This window comes from Gadus chalcogrammus, chromosome 4 (assembly GCF_026213295.1).
Source record: "Gadus chalcogrammus isolate NIFS_2021 chromosome 4, NIFS_Gcha_1.0, whole genome shotgun sequence".
Taxonomy (NCBI): domain Eukaryota; kingdom Metazoa; phylum Chordata; class Actinopteri; order Gadiformes; family Gadidae; genus Gadus; species Gadus chalcogrammus.
The window spans coordinates 21,563,052-21,589,774 of NC_079415.1; the positions used below are offsets into that span (position 1 = coordinate 21,563,052).

At 44.3% G+C, this 26,723-nt stretch overlaps 1 protein-coding gene across 1 annotated transcript; it reads right to left on the reverse strand.

Annotated features, from left to right (window-relative positions):
* Positions 1–681: 681 nt before the first annotated feature.
* enpp4 (ectonucleotide pyrophosphatase/phosphodiesterase 4) lies at positions 682–26,356 on the reverse strand. The gene is made up of 8 exons (XM_056587505.1): positions 26,272–26,356; positions 24,801–25,068; positions 21,570–21,863; positions 6,207–6,311; positions 5,133–5,331; positions 4,824–4,997; positions 4,109–4,378; positions 682–2,500 (listed from the first exon to the last, which is right to left on the reverse strand). The coding sequence occupies exons 2-8, from the start codon at positions 25,065–25,067 to the stop codon at positions 2,391–2,393; spliced, it is 1,419 nt and encodes a 472-aa protein (XP_056443480.1). The 5' UTR covers position 25,068; positions 26,272–26,356; the 3' UTR covers positions 682–2,390.
* Between the last annotated feature and the right edge of the window lie 367 nt (positions 26,357–26,723).

Here is a 26,723-nt window from a genome sequence, read left to right on the forward strand (position 1 = left end):
GGTTCACCTGTGGCTTCAGTTCTGTTTATTGAAAATAAACTGACTAGCTTCCAATTCAACTTCAGATTGAACCGTGAAGAAACCCTTAGGCCTACAGGGTGCTACCGCCTGCAGCGCTTCAGTTCACTGACTGAATCGCTGAGCACCGCGGTCGCGGCTTACACGACCATCCCGGTTATCACAACCGTCCTATCATGGGACAAAGCAAATATTTTTATTTCCTTTCTAACCAATCACAGCATCCATGGGGCGCAGTGGTGATGACAGGGACATAACTGCACACCTGAAGTCCGTCTGTGTATTCGCGGCTTACACGACCATCCCGGTTATCACAACCGTCCTATCATGGGACAAAGCAAATATTTTTATTTCCTTTCCAACCAATCACAGCATCCATGGGGCGCAGTGGTGATGAAAGGGACATAACTGCACACCTGAAGTCCGTCTGTGTATTCTGTGTCAATATTAAGGGTTAGGTGGGTGTAATGTTTATATTTTCAATGGCCCGTCGGCGGCCAGCATTAGAAAAAGGTGTTATTTTTGTTACAATATTTGGAAATAAATTATTTATCTTACAGATGACCGCTCAAACTATAAACAGATTTTAAACAATGTAAAACAGATATACTAATGAATCATGTACAGTTTCATTTTGATTTTGAACACAAAGACACACTAGGTTGATTTTATATATTTACCATTTTATTACATTGTAATGTTGTGACTGGGATGAAGAAAACATGTCTATAAAGGAATATACATACATTTTTTAAAGTATGTGTCACTCTTTCTTTGGAAATTTTCCTTTGGAAACAGATAATGCACATTTAGACACCAACTTAAAACTCCCTCGTCGGGTAAAAGCCTTGCATAGTCCGGGAGGGAGGGAGGGAGGGAGGGACGGGCGGACGGAAAGACGGACGGAAAGACGGACAGACGGAAAGACAGACAGACGGAAAGACAGACAGACGGAAAGACAGACAGACGGAAAGACAGACAGACGGAAAGACAGACAGACGGAAAGACAGACAAACAGACAGACAGACAGACAGACAGACAGACAGACAGACAGACAGACAGACAGACAGACAGACAGACAGACAGACAGACAGACAGACAGACAGACAGACAGACAGACAGACAGACAGACAGACAGACAGACAGACAGACAGACAGACAGACAGACAGACAGACAGACAGACAGACAGACAGACAGACAGACAGACAGACAGACAGACAGACAGACAGACAGACAGACAGACAGACAGACAGACAGACAGACAGACAGACAGACAGACAGACAGACAGACAGACAGACAGACAGACAGACAGACAGACAGACAGACAGACAGACAGACAGACAGACAGACAGACAGACAGACAGACAGACAGACAGACAGACAGACAGACAGACAGACAGACAGACAGACAGACAGACAGACAGACAGACAGACAGACAGACAGACAGACAGACAGACAGACAGACACGTAACTGTTCATCCATTTCACTGTATTCCAGTTTCTAACTTGTTAAAACTACTACAGACTAGACTGAAGTATCTCAACCCGTCTGGTGGGAGAACCGACTAATGACAATGTGGGGGAAATAAATCTGAACTTGCAACGCTTTTGTAAATAACCATATAAAAACATATCCATATAAACACAAAATGTAGATCTCAGTAGCTTCCTCTTTGAATCCAGTGAACAAAAGAGAATTACAGTATCTCTATTCATTAACTCTATTATTCATTTCTACAATCCTGGATGATATTATTATTATTAGCATCAACTTATTATATTAATAGTATTCATACCATGATTCCCAGTCTCGCGACAGGCTGAGACCGTACCCGCTGCTGTTGCTATGGATGCTTTCTCCTCCGCAACTTGGCTGCAAAGCCGACGCAACACATGTGCAAAGACGCAATCCTGTCAAGAAGCTAAACAAACCATGAAGAGGCCGGGGGCCCGCCGGGCCTGAGCTAGGGCAGTCCTACAGCGCCAGTAGGGGCCTGAGCTAGGGCAGTCCTACAGAGCCAGTAGGCTCCTGAGCTAGTGCATTCCTACAGAGCCAGTAGGGTCCTGAGCTAGTGCAATCCTACAGAACCAGTAGGGCCGCTGTCCCGTTCTAGCCTAGTTCCAGGTCTAATCTAGACCTGGAACTAGGAGAGGCCAGTCCATTCTAGTCCAGCCAAAGTCTAGTCCTGGTCTAGTCAGTTCAAGTCTAATCTCAGTTCGAGTCCAGTCCAGGTCTAGTCTAGTCCAAGTCTAGTCTGATGTAGTCTAGTCCAGGTCTAGACAGGCATAGTCTAGTCCAGGTCTAGAGAGGTATAGTCGAGGTCTAGTCAAGGTCTAGAACTCTAGACCCATTCTGGTGCAGCCCAAGTCTAGTCCAGCAGGGGCTCATCGTCATCCTCCTCCTCCCCCTCCTCCAGGTGGAGCCTCCTGAACTGTAGGGGCCTTCGGGGCCCGCGGGGCCTCATCAGGCCGAACAGACCTTGGGGATGACCAAGAGGACCGTTAACAAAGAACTCAATGTTCCCCAGATAACTGTGATAGAAATGCTCTAGAATGTGTTATTTCTATTGTAGAGACCATACTGGGCATCGAAAAAGAAACATTCAGCAGTACCGTAGAAAATATCAGAAATGCAACAAGCTGAACAAGTTACCATTCCGGCAATTCCTGTTGTTGAGAGCTTAATGAACATAATAACAAAACCAATAACAAAATTATCTCCTTTAAGCTTGCTAGGTTGGACCATTGGAAACCTCTAGGCTCCATATACTAAAACGAGCGTGGTGTGTTCACAGACAAAAAGGCAGATTTGAAATTGCCTCAAGATATTGACTTCTCCCGCATGCCAACCAATAAACAGAGAGATTGTGAGGGATAAACTCCTGGTGGCTATGTTGTTGGCTGTTGCAATGGATGCTTTCTCCTCCGCAACTTGGCAACAAAGCCGACACAACACATGTGCAAAGACGCAATCCTGTCAAGATGCTAAACAAACCATGAAGAGGCCGGGGGCCCACCGGTCCTGAGCTACTGCAGTCCTACAGAGCCAGTAGGGGCCTGATCTAGGGCAGTCCTACTGAGCCAGTAGGGGCCCTGAACCAGTGCAGTCCTACAGAGCCAGTAGGGGCCTGATCTAGGGCAGTCCTACAGAGCCAGTAGGGGCCTGAGCTAGGGCAGTCCTACAGAGTCAGTAGGTGCCTGAGCTACTGCAGTCCTACAGAGCCAGTAGGGGCCTGATCTAGGGCAGTCCTACAGAGCCAGTAGGGGCCCTGAACCAGTGCAGTCCTACAGAGCCAGTAGCGGCCTGATCTAGGGCAGTCCTACAGAGCCAGTAGGGGCCTGAGCTAGGGCAGTCCTACAGAGTCAGTAGGTGCCTGAGCTAGGGCAGTCCTACAGAGTCAGTAGGTGCCTGAACTAGGGCAGTCCTACAGAGCCAGTAGGCCGCAGGGTTCTCAGTCGAAATAGCCTCAAGATATTGACTTCTCCCGCACGCCACCCAATAAACAGAGAAAATGTGAGAGATAAACTCCTGGTGGCCATTAAACACATTATTCTAATCTATCTAATCCATCCCGTCAAAATCGGCGTATTCCACAGGAGTCGGGACAGTTTATACGAACACGTCAAGTTTTGATTTCTATGCATGTACACTACCGGGTCACTTAGAAATGTCCTTATCTTTTAAAGAAAAGCACAGGTTTTTTTCAAACAAAACTAACATTGAATTAATCAGAAATACAGTCTAAACATTGTTCATGTGCTAAATGACCATTCTAGCTGGAAACAGACGATTTTTAATGAAAGATCTACATAGGTGTACAGAGGCCCATTTCAAGCAACTCCTGTGTAATGGTACATTGTTTTGCTAATCGTGTTAAAAGGCTAATTAATAATTAGGAAACCCTTGTGCAATTATTTTAGCACAGTTGAAAACTTTTGAAAAATAGAACTGTCTGGGTGACCCCAAACTTTTGAACGGTAGTGTACATGGGGCCTCAAAGCACCGGTACCTCCCCTACCCTCTAACAAGGCATCACATCCATCATAACGATGAGGAGCCATCCTCCATGCTGCTGAGGGGACTCACATGTGACGCTGGTGAGCAGCAACAACACGCCAACCACCACGCCCGCCACCAGGGCCACGTCCAGACAGCCCTCCCCCTGCAGCAGGCAGCGTGCCTTGGCCAGGCTGCCATTGTGGGGCGCCGGCACCACGCCCAGCAGGTGGCACATCAGGGGGTAGACATCCACGCTTTGCAGCCCCGACATGCGGTAGCCCTGGCGGAACCCGGGCCCCGACGCCGCCAGGAACGGGTGCATGCTGGGTAACGCGTTGTCATAGCCGTGGTTACCCACTGGGGGGAGGAAGACGAGGAGTGGAGAGTGGAGAGTGGGGGGGGTGAGGTCCTGAACACAGTAATGCACCCTGAGGCATCATGAAACACAATTTGAATAGCACATCAAATATATAGACCAAGCAAAGACAAATGATTACGGAAATATAAATGAAAGCAAAATAGATACAGCTGATACAACTTAATGTAGCTGATGTGGGGTTTCTGAATATGTTTAAATGAAGTGCGGTAGGAAATGTGCAGCATTAGCAGAGAATTCTCCGGGCTCATTCCAGAAAAGCTAGAACTCTCACTAGCCAACCACAGTGGAGTTAAAGGTTTGAGTGACGAGTTGGAACACTGTAACTGTTTGGGCCTGGGGCAGTAGGGGCCTGGGACTGTAGGGGCCTGGGGGCCCAACCCTAACCCTGAGACTCAAGAAGAAACAGCATAAAGACAAACTGACGTGTGGGGAGCAGGTCCCCCCTCTGGATGATCATCCAGCCCTCGTCAGCCAAAAGGATGATTGGCTGAACGCGCGGGTTGTTGCGGTAGTGCAGCCTATCAGGGATGGCTTTCTTCTGGTAGGCCGTCATGTGGGGGTGGCACTTGTCCAGCAGGTCAAACACTTTGTCTGCATCTAAATGGAGGAAGCCAATGTTTGAAATTCAAAATTGAACAACTTTAAATTAAAAATTAAAAATGTAATCATAGATTGAGATCTCAGGAACAAACACACAGGGGGACCGGGAGAGCAGGGGAGAGGTATGTGTACCCTGGGTGGGCAGCAGGGCGGTCACCGGGGCCAGGTCCACCAGGGTGTAGTTGTTTGGGTGCAGGCAGTCGTCCAGGCGGATGAGGCGCTGGGCGGAGCACTGCGTCATGCCGTGATCACTGGTCACCAGCACGTTGACACGCCCCCACAGCCCCGCCCGCTGCAACTCCGATACCAGCAAACCAACGTGGTCGTCCACCTGGACACACACACACACACACACACACACACACACACACACACACACACACACACACACACACACACACACACACACACACACACACACACACACACACACACACACACACACACACACACACGTCAGGTAATGTAGATTCCAATTCTAGTCTAAGTCAAGTCTAGACCAGGTCTAGTCTGCTGTAGTCTAGTCCTAGGTCTAGCCAAATTCTAGTCTAGCTAAAGTGTAGTCCTGTGCCGTGTTCCAATACCCGTACTGTCCGCACTTACTAGCCAAAATTTGAGTACACAGTACGTTCCAATTCAGATCCGGCGAAAAGAAGTATACTTCAAGGACCCGGATGCCGTACTCAAAACGGGCTAATCGTGAAGTGTGGATCGAAGGACACTCCCCGTACTCAACGGCAGCCATCTTAGCTACGTAGCGGAAGAGGCGGAGCCAGGCTGAGCCAAAGTCGGCGCACATAGCCACATAGCCTGCATAGCCTGAGTCATTTTGTAGTTTTTATAGCTGCTAGGCGTAAAGAGTTCACCGTTCAAAGCGGGATGTTTATTGCGGGGGAGGAGCCACGGCGGCAGTCGTGATCGTCATTTCCGGTAAGTGCACCACAGAGTACTCGATTTGGAACAGCACTCACATCTAAAAAATTAGCGTACTCAAGTGAGTACGGATAGTGCAGATAGTGTACTTCCTTTAAGTATACTCATGGAAGTACGGGTATTGGAACACGGCCCTGGTCTAGGGTCTAGTCAACTGGACACACAGACAGTCAGATGTTGAACTATCATAACCCTACTTCACCACACACAAACACACCGAACAAAACCAAACCACATTCCAAGTGCATCAGATTCCATTGTGTGCAGCCGTACCTCCTTCAGTGCCTGGGTCATGGCTGAGGTGTTGTCCGGGCCGTACTTGTGACCCGTCCTGTCTGGTTCCTCCCAGTAGAGGGCTGTAAACATCACCCCTCTCTCCTGACAGACAGACACACACACACACACACACACACACACACACACACACACACACACACACACACACACACACACACACACACACACACACACACACACACACACACACACACACACACACACACACACACACACGCGACAGAAACTGTATTCGCTACGATACTTCATTAGGAACATCAACGAACACCACTAACTCGATGAGTTTCACATTTCTGAAAACAAACGTTTATGGGTGTTTTTGAAGGCACATAGCCAGCCATTGTGCAACATTATTTCCCCACAATGCATTGCATGACGTCACATTGGGGAGACGACAGACCACAGCCACATTGAGACCCTTGAGGGTAGAGACAAGAGTGTTCAGCAGATTATACAGATAAATAGATAAATGCACAGATATTTAACATTTATTCGCCAAAGACAAAGTGAATAGTGGCGAATAATCCCCAATATTCGCAGAGCCTGAGGTGAATAATAGTTTCAGTAGGCTATATACTACACGGGAACACTCCAAAAATTATAACACTTTTTGCCGGGATTTATTTGTGTTTATTAGCAGTTCATTTATTATTATTAGCGGGACGAGACAACCGTCACCGATGAAAAACAATATCCTGAGTAAGGTTGGGCGATCATCTACAAGCTTCCATCATCCGATTGCGCCCCCTAGCGAGGGGGTCTCTGATTTAAGTTGCGATACGTCTGTGCCGGTGTGGGTACCGGACTGACTCGGCTGCCATATCGACTCGGGGTCCTGCGCTTACAGATGACGTATCGACACTTGACGTATCGACACAAGCCAACAGACAAAACCCGGAAGGGTTGTTTATAAACGGGGCTCAATCATGGACATAAAAATAAGGTTCAATCCGTTTTGGTTTTGATTTCATTGAACGCAGCCCGTTCTTTCGCACAAACAAAGCCATTGGAAACACGTCTAAAAGCACTGATGAATGCATATGTAACCCAGTTCCTGTTAGGGACTCTTATTCTGACGGAGGAGAACGGAAGTGTCTGCGTGTGGGTCGCTGTTTTGACTCTGTGTTGGGAGCGCTGGAAATAAAGTGGATCGCCCCGTTCAGTGAATGGAGTTAACCGATTCTTCTTTTATATATAAGCCAAGTATATGCAACAATAATTTGTACATTTGATTATTATTCCTAGATTAGAAAACAAAAGGAGATCGTTAATACTTGGGAATAACATGGGAATGAATGAAACGCGCATGCGCATTTAAAAGACAGCGTTTACAGGAAGTGTGTCATTGTTGCGCATCTAGGACCCCGAGTCGATCTGGCAGCCGAGTAAATCCGACACCCACAACGGCGGTGCTGTCATGATGACACAGTCGGTGTGTCTCAATAGTGAAACCTGGAGGGGGGGGGGAGGGTGGTCGTGGTCGTCAATATCACCGTTTCATGGAACGCCGGATGCAACTACTCCTTTCTACTACTTTCAGTTGGTTTCATTGAAGCCGTCTGGTCAACCTCTGACAATTCAACACATCGTAACCAATTCATTTTTCAACCGTTTACCTTCGTTCAAACCAATGAACAAATCTACACACTCAGTGGCGTAGCTTGGTTGTGCTAGGCCTCGGGGCAAGATCGCGCTGGGCCCCACCTCCAACACACACACACACACACACACACACACACACACACACACACACACACACACACACACACACACACACACACACACACACACACACACACACACACACACACACACACACACGAAAGCATCCACTCCCCCATAGGGCCTAAGCCAACAGCTGCCACAACGAGAGAACGCAAAATCATCATCAGAACCATGGACAGAGACTTAGCATCCCTAGATCACACGTCAAAATCACAGAAACATTATTAGGACTAGGGCCCGACCGATATTGATTTTTGAGTGCCGATGCCGATTATTTTAAGAGAAAGATTACGATTACGATTTAATCGGCCGATTAAAAGCAAAACAAAAAAAAGCCTATAAAACGTAGTTTTTGATACCTTAAATATACTTTAAACACTTTTGACGAATATGTGAATTGAATGCAGAACCTTTGAGTGTTTTAGAATACATTTACAGTCAAAATTTAGTGGAATGTAAAATGTAAAATAAATAAATAACTCCCAATGTGCGCGTCTACAACGCGTCTTGTGTACACTGGTGAGGTGAGCGCGCAGCTGCCTGAGCGAGCGTGCTTTCATGTTGTACGGTAAAATTCAATCTCCTCTTTTTTACTCCAGCTAAAGTTGTTAGTTAGCAAGGCGAGTAGGAGCGCAATCTGCAGGATACTAAGCGCAATAAAATTTCTAAAAAATAAAAATAAAAATAAAAAATCGGTTGTAATCGGCGTCTTTTTGGCAGATGTCGATTATTTTCAAAAAGGCTATAATCGGCCGATTAAATCGGCAGGCCGATGAATCGGTCGGGCCCTAATTAGGACCACGTACACTGTTTTTGCAACACACTGCCTACAATCAAAAACAAAACATAAATACTCCATTCAGCTGAACACACAACTACATTTCCCAAACAGCACAACTATGGCCTAATCAAAATGGCCAATGGTAACATACTCCTACATGGCACAGCGGCCATAACCAATAATAAAATAACAACTGCTCTTACCCGTTCAGAAGTTAACTCTGCGTGCCTTCTGTTCAGCTAACTTGTTGATAATAGAGGTGAAATCCAATTTCCTTGCTCTTTCATTCTCGATTGAGAATATGGCCAATACACTCAATCGCTACTGTGCCATGGCGCTCCTTAGGGAAGTCTTTATCAATTTGAGCTTGGAAAATGACCGCTCTGCCGTGGCTACCGTCACTGGTATGGTGAGGTACAGGAAAAACGCTGTGCAAACATTTCAAATTGCGCGCCAGGTCTTTCTTCTCTTTACGTTTTTTAGTACCACTTTTTAGCTTGCAAAACATTGCAATGGTATGGCTTAGCTTTTAACAATGTTAGCGTTGGAGATACTAGCTGTGTTCGAAGTCGTTCGCTATACACTCACTCACTATTCCCTATATAGTGTTCATGATATAGTGCACTATATAGGGAACGAACAAACGAGGATTCGGACACTACGCTGAACATTTTTAAACGTCATGTGCGTCAGTAAATGTGCCGGGTATTTGTGTGACGCAGACAGATGCGCCCACATCATGTAAACAATCCGGGCACTCACGAGGAAAGCTGGAGGTTGGATTGATGTTGAATGTTACATTTCCTTGTTCAAGTTTTTTTTAATTAATTTTGAATGTTACATTTTCTATGTTAGATTCCAAATAAATTGTTGACATTTCTAAACGAAGATAGAGACTCCATCATTAAATGTATTCGTTATCGCGGTTAATCAGCTTCTTCTTCTCCTTCGGAAAAACACGACCGCATTGCATTGTGGTATACGGGAGTATCATGTGGGGTACGTCGTATGTACACTCAAAACATCACAGTGATTGGTCGAACAGATTTCCCAGCAGGCCCTATTCTTTTGTAAATGTTGAAAATAAAATAAAATAAATGAAATAGCCTAAGTGCGATTGTATATACTTTTTTATTCCTGGCCAAAATATCACTACTGTAACCAAATTACATATATTAAGGCAGAAGAAGATAAAATATATAAGCCACCCTGACTGTGATGTTATGAGAGAAGAGAGTCTATATAATGCGGTCAGTTCCTTTTAACAATCACTTGAAGACATCTTTTGCTGCTTTCACACCGCCGCCAGCACGGCGACCGTCAGGCGGCCGCGGCCGCGCGGGGGCCCGACGGGGGCTAGGCGGGGCCCGACGCGGAGTAGGCAGGGCCCACGCGGCCGGGCCCCCCTGGGGCCCCGCCCCGGAAGCCCCGGCCCAAGCTACGCCCCTGTACACACTTGTATCTTCAATAATGTCGCAACGAAATTTCGATAGCTTTCATACTTCAGAATCACAGTTTTAGTTTCTTACCGGCATAGTTTTCAGTTGCTCTCATTGATTTCCTTTGACGCCAGAGCGTGAGGACGTTCATGCACACACACACACGCAATAGCTCCGCCTAGGGGTGCAACGGATCATCATTGATCCGTGATCCGTTCGGATCATCTATTTCGGTTTGGCACACGCATGATCCGCGGATTGATTTATGAAAAAAAAAAATTGTGCACATGTTCAGTCCACACACAGCCGCCGTAACCATTCCTGCTAGTTCCAGGGAAATGATCCGATCCGTGACCTCTGATCCGAGGAACGATCCGAACCGTGAGTTTTTTGATCCGTTGCACCCCTAGCTCCGCCACATAGCCGCGTTTATGGACACTTCTGATCCGATTAGAAGTGGAAGAACAGCTCAATCTGAATAAAAAATTATCATATATACGCCTCAATCGGAATAGAATTCCATGTCCCAGTAACTTATCAACCCCAACGTGTCCGGTTGCTAAGCGACGTCAACGTCTTTGCCGGACTATTTCTCTGCTGATCAACACTACTAATGGTCATTTTAAAAAGAAAACACCGTAATTGTTTCTTTTTGGCAAGGAGCGGGATAATGTGTGATTTGCATGATGTGACATTCGGATTGCATGATAGGAATAGATCTATTCCGTTTAGAAATCTAATCGGATCAGAAGTTTCCATGTTAATGCGGCTTAGACGCACACGCAATGGCTCTGTCACACCAAATTTGTACCGGGGGCCGAATTTGTACCGCCTACGTAATCAGTTGTCCGTTGCCAGGCAACGGACAACTGAATACGTAAAGGTTGTCCGTTGCCAGACAGGTTTCAAAAAACATTCGTGCTCATGTAGCCAAAGACGAAATAACATAATACAGATAACACTTGTTTTTACTTTATATTTGTGTTGTATTTAATTGTTTAATCGAATTTAGCTAATAAACTGAGTGTTCAAAGCAGGTTTCAAAAAACATTTGCGCTCATGTTGCCAAAGACAAAATAACAAAACACAGATAACGGATCGCTAGATAACACTTGTTTTTACTTTATATTTGTATTGTATTTAATTGTTGAATTTAATTTAGCTATAGTAAACTGAGTGTTTAAAGTGTATCATAGTTTATATTTGTATTGTATTTAATTGTTTAATCGAATTTAGCTAGTAAACTGAGTGTTTAAAGTGTATGTAGTCTCGTCGTCGTCGTCACTCATTGTTCGACGCGATCGTCCGTTGTCAGGCAACGTTCGACGCGATTATCTGTTGCCAGGCAGGTTTGGAATGGATTACGTAGGCGGTACAAATTCGGCCCCCGGTACAAATTTGGTGTGACAGCTCCACCATTGTCTTAACATACACGCACACACGCTACCATCCGTTTGTCAGGGTGAGATGCAGCGCCGTGCGAGAAGACCGGTAGGTTTCGAGCCCCTCCCCTCCCCTCTCCCAGCTGTGAGCGAATACGTCAGGTCAGCGCTACAAAGTGTTTCCACCTGTGCTAGTTAACTTCAATTACAATTAACGGGGCTTTTTAAGCTATAAAATTAGCCACCACACCACACCACAGCGCTGTTTTTCTGGCAATGAAAAAAAACAATAACAAAGAAAAAAACGCCTTTTCATCTGCAACTTGAGACGATCGACGATGGAATCCATCTATCGTCGATAGTATCGACCATCGGCCCATCCCTAAACCCGAGTTTGAGATCTCAATTATGGGATGTATTGCCAAGTATCCCGAGATAGCGAACCAATCTAATTGCGTCATCTTAGGAGGTTAACGTTTAGCATATACTAAATATACTGTAGATACTAGATACCTAGCTACTAGATAGCCTAGTCAAGTTTTGGCTCAAATAGGGCAGCACAATAGCACACAGAACAAGGGAGACAACAAGTATGACTGGACATCCCCTGGAGCCAGCCAGTCCTGTGCACGTATTCTAATTAGCCATGTGCGCATTAATTGTAAGCATTATTGGCCCTTAACACTTATATCCAGAAACAACACTGCCTCAAAAGGCTATTGGCCTAAGCAACACCAGTAGTGGCATATACTTTCCCTGACATTTTAAACGTTGCAAACATGCAAAAACATACATTTATATTTATGTGGCATTCAGTCCAATGCTTAAAATATATCTGTCGTATTCAGTAGGCCAATGCTGTGGTAAAGTATGACCAAGTGTTTCTTTCTGTTCAATAGATAGAACTTTATCAATCCCCTGTAGGATACATTTGTTAATGTTTGTCCCTATAAAACCATAATGGTAAAATAATAAATACAAAACATGACGGCAACTCTAAAGTCAAACCGTCCAATCTGAAGGCTCTACTTAACCTCTCCCCTACTCACTTCCACCAATGCAAAGCCAACAGAACTGAGTAGGGGAGGGTGTAGCATAAGTAGTTTGTGAACGACCCAGAGAAACGCAAAGCAAATTCAATGTGAACATGTATGAGGCTTTGTAATAAAATCCAGGACGATTTTGAAATTCCACCCAGACATTTTTTTTAAAGTGTCTAAAAAAGAGGCCATGTCCGGGCAAAAGAGGACTTCTGGTTACCCTATGTATGGGGAACCCATTTGAATCCTACCTGTTCCACTGTTAAATAGCGGCGCAAATTGGTGGGGTGCTATACTGGTAATTTCTCTGCTTGAGAAATACGAAGTGTGGCATGTGCATTATGGCAAGCCAACACTGCCAGAAAAATCATTTAGTCACGTACCACCTTCATTACGCCATACATTTTACGCCGTAAAATGTGAAAAACCTGCTTTTTACGCAGTAATGTGCAAAAAATGCGCCGCTTTTTACGCCGCAATGAAGTCCTTCAAGAGCGAGCGTAAAAAACACAATTTTGAGCATCAAACCGCACATAAAATACGCGTGTTTGTGCATATCACAACACGCGTAAAAAAAGGCGTCTCTCTAGTATGCTTATAATCTCCGCCCTTCATTTCTCTCAGCCAATGCATTTGAAGTGTTTGCGCCCAATCGCTGATCAAGACAAGCAGACAAAATCAGTTCAGCACAGATCTTCTTGTGACAATTTCTCCATTCATTTCTGTTGTTAGTTGTAGCGTCATATAGTTGAATATTTGTGAATCCGAAGTCAACCGTGTGGTAACCATGGCCGAAACGGTAGCAACGCTTGCTCTGTAAGCCAGAGGTAGTCGGATTGATTCCATCTATTGTCAGATTTGCGCTTTTGTCAGATTGTCACGCTTTTATGATCGCAATGGTTTTTAGTCAGCAAGCCAGACCTCCTGTGTCATTATTTTCAAATTCAGTGCCAAATCAGTTCAGCACAGATCAGATCTCCTTTGTGAGAAAGTTTGCCTAATTTACCTGATTTCTCGTAGGCTAGGTTAGGATTTTGGGTGATAGGCCGGAAATATCCCATAAATTAACTAAATTCCTCTTCCATTCCATTTTTTTTTGCTTAATATTAATTAAATTTAGGAGGATAGTCATTGCACAGCTCTAACCAAGTATTCTCATATATCTATAGCCTAGTTATAACCCAGTTTTGTATATTTATACATTGTATCCTACTTTCATATTTTATGTGGCATCTGTATTTTTATGTAAGCTACAGCATCTGTATTTTCAATTTAACTAATATCTTCTGTTTACATTTTACCTTTTGCTTAGATGGTAGAGGTATTACTGTATAGGCTGTCTGTATTTGTGTAAGAGTTATTTGTATAGTGTAACCTGCTGGATTGCGAAATATAGTTTGGGGTCAATAAAGTGTGTCTGTATGTCTGTCTGTCCACATACAAACAGATACACATACACACACACACTGGTCTGTGGCAGCACTGGGCTATACCAGCATAACTAAGAATTGGTACACAGTGATCTAACACCACTTCTGGGATGGTCAGTGGCCACCATGCCCAACACAGCTGGAGGCAACAGCAGAGGCAGTCCTTCTATGCCAGAATTTATGAAGAAAGTTTGGCTATTGGCCATTGAGGGTAATCAATGCCTATAATCGTGTCAATGCTGTTTGAATGAAAATTAATCAATGGAACATTGCATGTTAAATGTTTATACCACATATTCTAGACTAGAGAGCACATTTAGATAAATGCTTAGTCGTCACACAGACAGAAGCTATTTTTTATTTTTTGTAATATGGAATTATTTCAGGGGGGAAAATGCCATGAAAAATGTACGCACGTTGTGTTCAGGATTAGGATTGATATAGCATGTCGGCCTAGGCCTAATCAATTGTGTTTTAATATTTGAAACATTCATATTAGTCTATTCTTTTCGTAGGCTGCTCTGCTGTTGGCTTTCATGGGGAGATATTTTTTTGCTGCCACAAAATATAGTTTAATCCAACAACATTCCTGCGTCTCCCCCTTCTACAGAGCCCATTTCAGCATTGTTTCAGTAGACATTTACAAGCCTATGAACGTTGTTAGAGCAGTGCACGCACGTTCATGTTAAGAGAAGTTTTGGGAAAGAATGATGGGCTGATGAGCTGATCAGTAAGGCTCCTTGGCTCCGCAGTTCATCAGCGTCTCTCTCTATGGCTCCCTCTCTCTCCTTTCCACTGTGTATTCATATATTCATATAACAAGAAAAGGATGTAATGATAACTCCAAGAAAATAAAGGCTCCATGGCTATGAAAATGTTATTATAATTAACTTAGAAAGCGTGTAACGAGACACTGAGACGATCTGGCTGGCTGACTAAAATGGCACTGAATTTGGAATTTTATGAGACAGGAGGTCTGGCTTGCAGACTAAAAAGCATTGCGATCATAAACAATCTGACAAAAGCACAAAACTGACAAGAGATGGCTACCGTTTCGGCCATGGTGACCACACGGTTGTCTTCGGATTCACAAATATTCAACTATATGACGCTACAACTAACAACAGAAATGAGAGGAGAAATCGTCACAAGAAAATCTGTGCTGAACTGATTTGGTCTGCTTGTCTTGATCAGCGATTGGGCGCAAACACTTCAAATGCATTGGCTGAGAGAAAAGAAGGGCAGAGATTATTAGCATAGTAGAGAGACGCCGTTTTTTACGCGCGTTGTGATGCGACTCGACGTGTTAAGGCGCATAACACGTCGTGTTTTCTGACGTCTGAGGTCTCTGGTATTTCCACAACCAGACTCGTAGTGGGGGTTATCTCAGCCATGATGGAGAAGGAATTAGGGAAAAGGAACTTTGGCTTTGACTCTCTGAAGTACATGAACCGCGACATGGAGGAGAAAGGGATTGTTGCCCGCGATATAGATATCTATGTATAATAAGATATTATTTAGATAGAGAGCTCCAGGACTCCCGCCAGAGCACCCAGAGTGTTCTAGAATATTTACAGAACATGGCCAAAGGCTATGTGCGCCTCGCCATTGCGATACATCCACTGTAAACAGAGCGCATGGTACCGTGGCTGCAAGCTGCTCAGGGCCACACCGCCACCCTCCTCCTTGACCCGCCTCTCTTCTACTCATTTGCATTAAAACGTCTTAAAATACTGTGTTAGGGGCCCACTAATACCTAGTGGGCCCCTAATATACCTATATTAACCCATTTAAGCCGGGAAAGCATTGCCGCTGTTCTACCTTTAAAGAGCCCATGCCATTAAAATCACATTTTTCCTGTTGTTTGTTAAATAACATAGGTCTGAATAAGTTTGTGAGCTGTGGTAAGTTTGAAATCTATGCAGTTTGTCTGCTGAATGCAATAGGCAATGAAAGGAAAAAGGCAGAAGAAATGAGCCAATCTGGATAAGGTGACACTGTGACATAGCGTTGTCAAACTATTATTCATGGCCCTGCCCACTTGGTTGGTTCGTAACCACCCACAAGAATTCTGAAGGAGTCGTGATTGAGCTAGTGCTAAATGCTAATACGTGTATGGTAGTTGCTTAGTTCGTAGTAACAGGCTAGTTACAGAATTTTGAATGCAATGGCAGAACGACATCGAAGTACATGAACTGCGACATGCTGCCTGCCACCGGTTGCCGCGGCGCGAGGCACCACCGCTGCGAAGCACCACCGCCGCGAAGCACCACCGCCCGGCAGCGGGCAGCCGGGCGGTGGTGCCTTGCGCCGGGCAGCAGGCAGCAGGCAGCGCGCGGTTCTGTCTACTACAGATTGATGTGGAAGTGGAAGAACCAGAGACGTCGGAGAACCCGACGAAGTCCTTTGTGATTCATTATATCGTCTGGACGTGCACACAGCTTTTGGCCGTGATAATATGCATTATTTGATATAGATATCTATGTATTATATGATATTATTTAGATATAGAGCTCCAGGACTGTAACGCAAGTGTTGTACACTTCCTTGTTATTTGGATAACCGTTCTGCTGTTGGTGTGATGGCATAACACGTCGTACTCTCGTCTATGGTATTTCTACAACTAGACCCGTAGTGGGGGTTATCTCAGCCATGGTTGAGAATGAATTGGGGGAAAGGAACTTTGGCTTTGACTCCCTGAAGTCATGAACCACGACATGGAGGAGAAAGGGATTGTTGACCGCGGTCGTCTCCCGCCGGAGCCTATGGACCACCGCCTCGGCTTCAGGATGCGGTGATTAGCGCTGACCGCTGCCGAGGCGGCGGGAAGCAGGGCTCAAGCGGGATACATTCGCGGCCAACAATCCCTTTCTCCTCCATGTCGTGGTTCATGTAGCCTACTTCAGGGAGTCAAAGCCAAAGTTCCTTTCCCTCAATTCATTCTCAACCATGGCTGAGATAACCCCCAATACGAGTCTCGTTGTAGAAATACCAGAGACGAGAGTCCGACGTGTTATGCCATAACACCAACAGCAGAACGGTTATCCAAATAACAAGGAAGTGTACAACACTTGCGTTACAGACCTGGAGCTCTGCTCTATATCTAAATAATATCATATAATACATAGATATCTATATCAAATAATACATCACGGCCAAAAGCTGTGTGCGCGTCCAGACGATATAATGAATCACAAAGGACTTCGTCGGGTTCTCCGACGTCTCTGGTTCTTCCACTTCCACATCAATCTGAAGTAGACGCGGTCGTTTGAGATTCATAATAACCTATCGTCTGGAGGCTCACACAGCTTTTGGCCGTGATAATATATATTATATATTATATGATATAGATATCTATGTATAATATGTAGGGGTGCAACGGATCATCATTGATCCGTGATCCGTTCGGATCATCTATTTCGGTTCGGCACACGCATGATCCGCGGATTGATTTATGAAAAAAAAAAAATTGCGCATGTTCAGTCCACACACAGCCGTAACCATTCCTGCTAGTTCCAGGGACAGAGCTACTTAACACGCTCTGGGTAAAAGTCTGCAACAGTTCCCTTTTCAATAAGCAAACAGTCCTATGGCTCGTTGTGATTTATTGTCCTCAGCGTACAACATGAAGAACAGTGGGCATGGAAAATAAAAGTAGGCTAGACTTCGGTGACTACTGTAACGATAACTGCTGCCTCCAGTGCTACGTCTGTTTCCATATACTCGCGCTGCCACACAAACCGGTCGCCTAGGTTACCACACAGACGTAACACGTAACTGACATAGCGATTGCTAACATAAAGAAAAACACATCGAGCATGGCCACGCATTTACAGCGACATCACCCCGGTGTTTCACTGACAGGAGTGAAACCGAAAGCGGCTCAACAACCGCTCATCACCGCGGCATTTAAGCAGCCCCTTCTTCCACAATCAGACCGGGCTAAAGCAATCACAAACGCTATTTTTTTATTTTTTTTGCTGATCCGAAAAATGATCCGATCCGTGACTCTGATCCGAGGAACGATCCGAACCGTGAATTTTTTGATCCGTTGCACCCCTAATAATATGGGTCTCTAAGAGCCATTGCGATACATCCACCGTAAACAGAGCGCATGGTACCGTGGCTACAAGCTGCTCAGGGCCAGGTGATAATATTATATATTATATGATATAGATATCTATGTATAATATGGGTTTCTACGAGCCATTGCGATACATCCACCGTAAACAGAGCGCATGGTACTGTCAGTGGCTACAAGCTGCTCAGGGCCACACCCCCACCCCCCTCCTTGACACGCCCACCGTATACAGAGCGCATGGTAGTGGCTACAAGCTGCTCAGGGCCACACCCCCACCCCCCTCCTTGACCTGCCTCGACACGCCCACCGAAACAGCGCGTTTGGGGGAAGCTCAATGTGCGACTGTTTCGGAGTGACTGTAACTCTGCACCACAGCTGAATTTCGGGGACGTCTTTGAATACTGTGTTTGTGGCCCACTAATACCTATATTAAAGCATCATAAAATAGAATGGCATGGGATCTTTAAAGCCGGGGGCGCTGTTGCGTCATTCTACCTTTAAGGACGGGAAAGCGTTTGCGTCGTTTTTCTGTATAAGGGGGGTTTTTGCCCAAAGTGTCGGCCTCTGGGCCAATGAAATGCATCAAAATAGACACATATAGGTGTCAACTTGTTCCTCGTGAGTTTAGTTCAGAAATTTCTTCAAGCAAGTATGGCGGAATTTGAGACTGAAGACTTTTCTGACGGTAGCGATTTCGAGGAGTTTCTCGGCTTCGAAGATGTTGATGAGGCCGAGTACTTTGATGACGAATACGAACCGATTGACCGGGAATTATGGTTAAGGCACATGTTCGTGAATGACGACGAGGAAGAAGAAGTATGGAATGGGGCTATGGGAATGGGGCTGCTTTTGTTGCCGGTGCGAAGAGAATCTCTTTCGGACGCAATTCGCCAGAAATATGTCCCGGGACAGATTTGCGGCCAGCTGGAGGCAAGGACAATAGTAATACTTATTGATTGGGTTGATGCTGTAATAACTAATTACTACAGTTTATATGTAAGAGATGTATTACTGTCCCGGAGATGCGTAAAGCACCCGGGTGCGTAAAACCAGATAAGCTTCTCTGGAATGTCACTTATACTTATCAATAGTAATACTTATTGATTGTGATGATGCTGTAATAAGAAATTACGACAGTTTATATGTAAGAGATGTATTACTGTCCCGGAGATGCGTAAAGCACCCGTAAAACCAGATAAGCTTCTCTGGAATGTCACCAGTGGCGTAACAAGGCAACGACGGGCCCGTATGCAGGATGTTCAAGGCTCTTCCAAAAAATAGAGCTTCTTTGGAATTTCACACCTAACTGCGATCTCCAGAACAATAAGGCCTAGGCTACTATACATTCCCAAATTATAGCCTGTATCTTTTAATTACGCTACTTCTTAGGATGGAATGCAATTGTATTTGTATTATGCATAATACTTTTATTCAGTAGTCATCACATACAAGTGCATGTAATTTAAAACGCAGACTGTTTACAGTTTTAGTCCCAGTCTGTTCCCCTTCCCATGTTTGTTATTATATACTTTATTACTTTCTTATATACTTATTTCACTTTATTATACTTTATTTTTTTTACTGTTTTGTGCTGTTCCTGCACTTTTACATATTCTTTTACTTTTTTATTTACTTTTCTACCTGTATGTAAATATTGTAAATATTTGTAAATAAAAACTCCAATTTCCCATGAAAGCCACAGGTGTCAGCTCTCAAATACTTTTTGAATTGTGTTCCTATCTGTTACAGGGGCTGAGAAATCAGTAATTTAGTAGGCGTTGACACAATTGCTGAATTTCTAGAAAAACTTCAGGTTTTGGGGGCTTTTCTGAAATCGCCTATAGGTTTTACAGGCATTTTTTCCAGGCGCTTTAGGCCTAAATGGGTTAAAGCATCCATAAAGTAGCATGCCATGGGACCTTTAAGTTCACCGGTACGTCTGAATGACGTAACGACATAATCACTGTCACTAGATATAAAGAAATATTGACTTTCACTCAGTGCTATTCACTGACAAAAAAAAAGTTTTGTTAATGTATGCTCTGCTGTTCATAGACTAGCTCCAGCGCTCTTCGCTGCGTTGCCAAATGATAGCAACTCTCCACTCATTCTCCTCTGACAATGCATTTAATTGGCTTTGACCGCCATCAGTTCTTGGCAATCTTCATTCGCCCTCTCACGTCTGACATGTTCGAAATGATATGGCTGTGGGCCATCATACATGTTATTTGTGGTTCTTGCCACCTCTTAGATGCCATAGTTCTAGTACTAGGCTGAGGCTACCTCCCACCACGTCTCCCCAACTTGACTTCAGCGCCGAATGGTGTTAGAAAACACCCGTAAGTACCAAAAAAGACAAAAACTGGACTTTAACACTATTTTGGAAACATTTTATAAATGATTTACATATTATGAGTGCTTTATGTACCCATTCATCGAAAGTTCCAGTTAACCTGCAACTCGGCCTTTAAGTTTTATTCTTTCTATCTTTTTTTTTTTCTTTATTATCCTCTACAAATTTTGGGACCTATCTCCTTCCTCAATTTTTCACCAAGAGACTCCATTCCAATTTTAAAATGTTTAGATTAGCTTGGAATCGCGCTCTTGGAATAAATATTTTATGCTTCTGAAGATATTCTACTTTTAAAATACAATTTTTTACAATGGCATACAATGGGAGGACGGCGGAGCAGTCCACCCATTCTCTGACACTAACTACTTCAGCCTTCGTAACTTGGTCAATTGTTTATCGTTAACCCAACAGAATTTCGATTACGTTATACTTTTTTCATAATCACAGTTTAAGTTCCATATCGGCTTCGTTTTCAGTTGGTCTCATTGATTTACGCTGGAGGTAAGAGTGCGATAACGTGCATGCAGTGTTGCCAGATTGGGCAGTTTTTTCCGCTCAATTGGACTACCTTTTACGACGTTCAGGCAGCGTTGCCAGATTGGGCAATTTTTCCCGCCCAATTGGAATACTTTTAATCACGAAAAACAACGATAGGCGAGTACATACAATTTCGGCTGTTTTGTAAAGAAACTGGCGGGATTATTATAATTATTTCTACAGTCAACAATCAATACCATACCTTTCATATGGCATATCGTTTGTGCAGCTAGTACAACTATTACTTCAGCTACCACTTCTACTTCAGCTAATACTACTACTTCAGCAACTACTACTACTACTAGTTCTAGTAGTAGTAGAAGTAGTTCCTTACTTCTAGTAAGGAACTAGAAAATGCATTTTCTAGTTCCTTACTTGAAATCCCCAAACTGTTTTTTAATTGTTTAATTGTTGCGTTTTGTTTGTGTGAAACATATTTGTATTGTCTGTTCTATGCTGCCCTCCTGGCCAGGTCTTTCTAGAAAAAGCGATTTTAATCTTAAAAATAGTTTTACCTGGTTAAACAAAGGTTATCCATGTGAATGAGCTCCAGAACCCACCGGCTCCTTACCTGCTCGCTGCCCCTCAGCCAGCTGCTGACTTCGGCCAGACGCTCTGCGAACGGCATCGAGGCGTTGTAGGGCAGGAAGTGCGTGGCGGTGCGGTTGCCGATGGCCACGTCCGAGCCGGGCCACATGGCGGCGGCCGTGCTGTAGTTGGAGTCCAGCGCAGTGAGCCACAGAGGCAGGGCCTGGCTCCACCAGAAGGGGTCCTGGTCGTGGGCCAGGCTGAAGGTCTTGTTGTGGGCCGCGTCGTACATGTTGCTGGCCAGGATGCCGTGGGACTCGGCGTACAGACCCGTCACCTGACACAACCACGAGGACGTCAGAATGGTTGTCTGATTGGACCGTTTTAAAAGGAGAAATCCGCTGTAAAATGGATCTGGGATGTGTTTGTTATGATAACAAGTTGGAATGTTCGTTTGGGAGCAAAAAAGTATATATAGATAGACGCATTCTTAAAAACCCTGTAGCACCCCTTGTTGTAAAATTACAACGTTACCTTTAACCATCCTAAAAAACAATCTGGCTTTTTTTTTCTTGTTTCTTTACCACATTTACATAGTCATTGGGTCCTATTGTTCAGTCTCACAATGCTATTGGATCGTAGATTTGTTTATAAGTCAGGCCTTCTGGCCATCAACTCACACAACCTTTCAAGGTTTCCTTCGAACAACCTCTATTGGTTTCATTGGACTGGATTCATCAGATGCATGCAAGTAAAATGTCTTTTATATTTTTTTTGGTTGTTATTATAATGTCTAGAGCATGTACATATGTAGTTATTGTGGAATAGATGCATCAAATTTCATTTAGAGCTTATTATATAATTGTTGCAATTATACAACACTGGGTGAATGTGGTAGTCAAAATAGCTGGCTTGTTGCAGTGGGCTCAAACAGGTTGTGTTCCCTCCACTACACCACTGCCTGAAACAGAGTATTTTCTTCATACATGGATAGTATACATTCTACCCTTGTGTTGTGTTCTGGTCAGATTTGACTGATTTAAAAGTTGTATCGCTAAGAAATGTAGTTAATTTGATCAGCCTGACCTAAAATTCCATGACTTTGTCCATGGAACAATTCAGTTCTGGGGAAAGGAATGTTGCTGAATGTGGGGTGTGGATGTAAGTGGGGGGATGCATGTTTTCCTTTTAGTATGATAATTAGAGCCATTAATCTATTTACATTTACATTTAGGGAATTTAGCAGACGCTTTTGTCCAAAGCGACTTACCAGGCAGACAGTATTGTCTGCCTGGAAAACATTTCTACCCTGAGCACTTGGTCCACCACCCTATCTATTCCTTCAGGTTATGTACTACAATATATAAAACATATATACATGTTAATTAATTGATATTTTATTTTCAGAATGCCACCAGCAAGGAGAGAAGCGCGATAAACGGTGCAGGATGTTATTGACCTGGTCCAAAATGGAGAGAGTGAGGTTGAGATTGAAATCAGTGACACAGATGAGAGTGATGAAGACTCAGACGAAGATGTCTGTAAAGAAGTGGACAAAGAAAACCAACCACCCATGGTCTGTCCAGATGATAATTACGTCTACCCAACTACCTACCCAACTGTAACCTTGAAGACGAGAAGAGCTTGAAGAAAAAGGGGAGAGGAAGCTATGACGTCAGAGTGGAGGGGAATCACAACATCTGTGCTGTCAAATGGTATGACAGCAGGGCCGTCACACTTGTGTCATCCTTTGCTGGACCTGAACATGTGCAGAAGATTCAACGCTGGGACAAAGCCAACAAAACCTTCATTGAAGTTGAGAGGCCTTACATTGTTGGTGCCTACAACAAGTACATGGGAGGTGTGGATTTGTTGGACTAGTTTACAGCCAAATATAAGTTCCCCATCAAATCCCGTCGCTGGTACATGTACATCTTCTGGCACACCATCATCCTCGCTGTGGTCAATGCCTGGCTGCTCTACAAGCGGGACTGTAAAGCCCTCAAGGTGTCTAGCAAAGAGACAATGAACAGGAGACAGTTTCAGGCACAGCTAGCATCCTCACTTATCCTGGTAAACGCAACACTTCAAACTCCAAAGAGAGGACGGCCATCTTCTGGCAAAGGGAGCCCAGCAACACAGACAGTGACATCAGGAAGCCCTCTGAATGCTCAGAAGAGGCCATCCAAGAGATGTGCACACCTCCCATTGGATGTACGCAAGGACCTAGTTGCTCATTTCCCAAGGAAGACAGGGAGAGGACGCTGCAGACAGTGCAATAAAGGATACACCAACACGCAATGCAGAAAGTGTGATGTTCGCCTTTGCTTTTTAGACAACAGGGACTGTTTTTGGGACTTTCACCACCAATGAAAGTCTTCATGACCAATGTCATGAAAAGAAAAAAAGAGGGAAAAAACACGCTTTTTAAGAGTTTTATCTTGTTTGATATTTTTAATAATTTTAATAAATGACTTCATAAAAATATGACTAATGTGTGATTATTATTAATGTTATATACCGTTATGGGGCTAAGTAAGCAATCAACCCTGCAAATGAGCCCTTAGTTGTTCTGAATTGTTCACACAACGTGAGTACAAATACAGAAATCCTGCTCCCAACTAAGCCCAATGTTGCAATATTACAACATTTCTATAAAAACGTACATAAACATTTTTTTTAAGAAAAATCTTTCATTTCTGCATCAAAGGCCTCATACAACAACATTTGAAAGGTCAAATATTTTTTTTTTTAGGTTTTTCTATATTTGGGTCTTGGCTGTTTTTAGCCGATTCTACCAAAACGCTATAAACTTGGAACGATAGGGGCATGTCTCATGTTAAAAACGAAATCACTATTTTACACCACTTACAAGGCTAGAAGTAGCCTGACACTTCTGTGGTAGTTTAATACGGGTCTTAACATATAAAACGAGGCATTGATGTCTTTGTAAGTGTACAGATTGTTTATTAAAAAGGATATTTTATACACACAATACCAAAAGTAGTTCACCCGTAGACGCCATCTTGTCTTTAAGACTCGATAGGTAGATTGGCGAACACAGAGCTTGTGACATCCGTCAACATCACGCAAGCTCTGTGTTCGCCAACCGGAATCAACTCTTTTTTTTTTTTGGTGGAGCTGAAGTGCAGCTGAATTAGCTAGAAGTGGCAGTAATGGTTGGGGCGGGTCTTGGTTATTAGTTAGTTAGTGGTTAGCTGTAGTGGTTGGGGCAGGTCTAGGTGGAAGTTAGCTAGCGGTTAGATGGACCTACCAGGCTGTAGTGGTTAGGGAAGGTCTTGGTGCTGAAGATGTTGGTCAGCTCCTCCACCAGCACTCCTCCCCGGTACAGGAGCTCCAGGTTGGGCATAGGGTACTGCCACAGGTAGTCTGCCCGGAACCCATCGAAGGACACCAGCAACAGCGGAGGAGGAGGCGAAGAAGGAGAAGGAGGAGGAGGTGGAGGCCCATGTTCCTGCTGCCCATTGGTCGCGGCCATGGTAACAGAAATTATGCTTCCCAGGAACATTGGCAGTAACATCCTGTAGCAGAGTAAGACAAGGAAGCAGAGAGGTAAGAGACAGGAATGTTACTTGGACAGGACTGCCCAACGCTGGTTATGGGCGCCGGGAGCTAGCTAGTCGTTAGCTGCTCTTCTTGACTGGTGGCGGACGCCTGCAGTGAGCCCAGACTGAACAATGGCAAAGGGACCCGACAGAGCTGTCCATGGGTAGGGGAGGGATGGAGAGAAACCCAGGCTAGTGAGAAATGGGAAGATAAAGTAGCAAAAGGAACATACACAGAGAAATAACAATGAAAATGGTGATAGAGCGAGAGAAAGAAAGATTTTTTTTTTACTTTTAGCACAATGGAACTTGTGTGTACTCATATTCATATTACTGCATCCACCAAGTGGATTCTGGGAAAAAAAATGGCAGTCTTAAGAAGGTCTGGGCCTACACTGGCAACCACAGAACAAAAAGCCTCTCAAGTTTCTTTCCACAGATCAAATGGTCGGCCAGGCTCCGCTGTCGGCCACAACAACAACGAGTAAAAACATGATCTGACACAACAGGACAGTGGAACAGGACAGTGAGTGGAACAGGATAGTGGCAGCATATCCACACAGGGCTTAAATGTGTAGTGGTAGCGCCAACAGATGAGAAACCACCAGGAGTGTTAGTGAGACTCTATACATGAGAACATTTGAACTTAGTGTGTGTCAGTTTCTTGCAGTAAGTTCAAATGTTCTAGAACTTAGGGTCAGGCTTAGTAGTTTGTGCTCTGGGGACAAACAGGCACACGCACACACACACACACACACACACACACACACACACACACACACACACACACACACACACACACACACACACACACACACACACACACACACACACACACACACACACACACACACACACACACACACACACAAACCTGAAGGTAAACGCTAAGGACCGCCCACTGTGGGAGATACGCTAATTATATGCAAATAGACACTTGTCGTAGTAGTACACCACTGAATATTACAAATCCTATTCGGCAATATTACCTATACAATGACATTTATCCACACAGGGGGTACAGATCACCTGTGCTGTAATATAAAAGGGCAACATATAATATGTTGCCAACTTGATGCGCATTACTAATAAAAACAATCCAATATGCAGCATTGCGCCCTAGGGAATGACATCAGTAACGGAATAACAGATCAGCTAACATCACATCATAAACGTTACCTGTTAAGCGCTGTATGTCTCAGTTAAGATAAACAACTCCTCCGCGACGTTCAGCGGCAGAACACTTCCTGGTCCTAGACGCACGGGGCGGAATCCCAAGCCCCCAGGAACACTGCATACTTCCGCAATCCACCAGTGCTCAGCGGCCAAGCCTGGTATTGCAGCTGTTTAAGCGGGTTGTGGACGGGTCCCTCAAAGTGGGGAACAGGAATGTGTCTCCGCAAAAAAGGTCTGGATATCAATCAAAGGCTCATAATTACCTTCATGCCATGTCCTAAAAAAAATTACGTTTTTTCTTTTCAAAACGCAACTTCAAGTGTTTTATTAGCCGTTATCTCGCTGGGGAAGAGGGGTGTGCAGCTGAAAGGAGTCGTAGTGAAACAAATGGCATCCGAGAGAGCCTAGTTCAGTGCTCCGTTAATGTGTCCGATTTTTGGACTGGTTCATCTGCT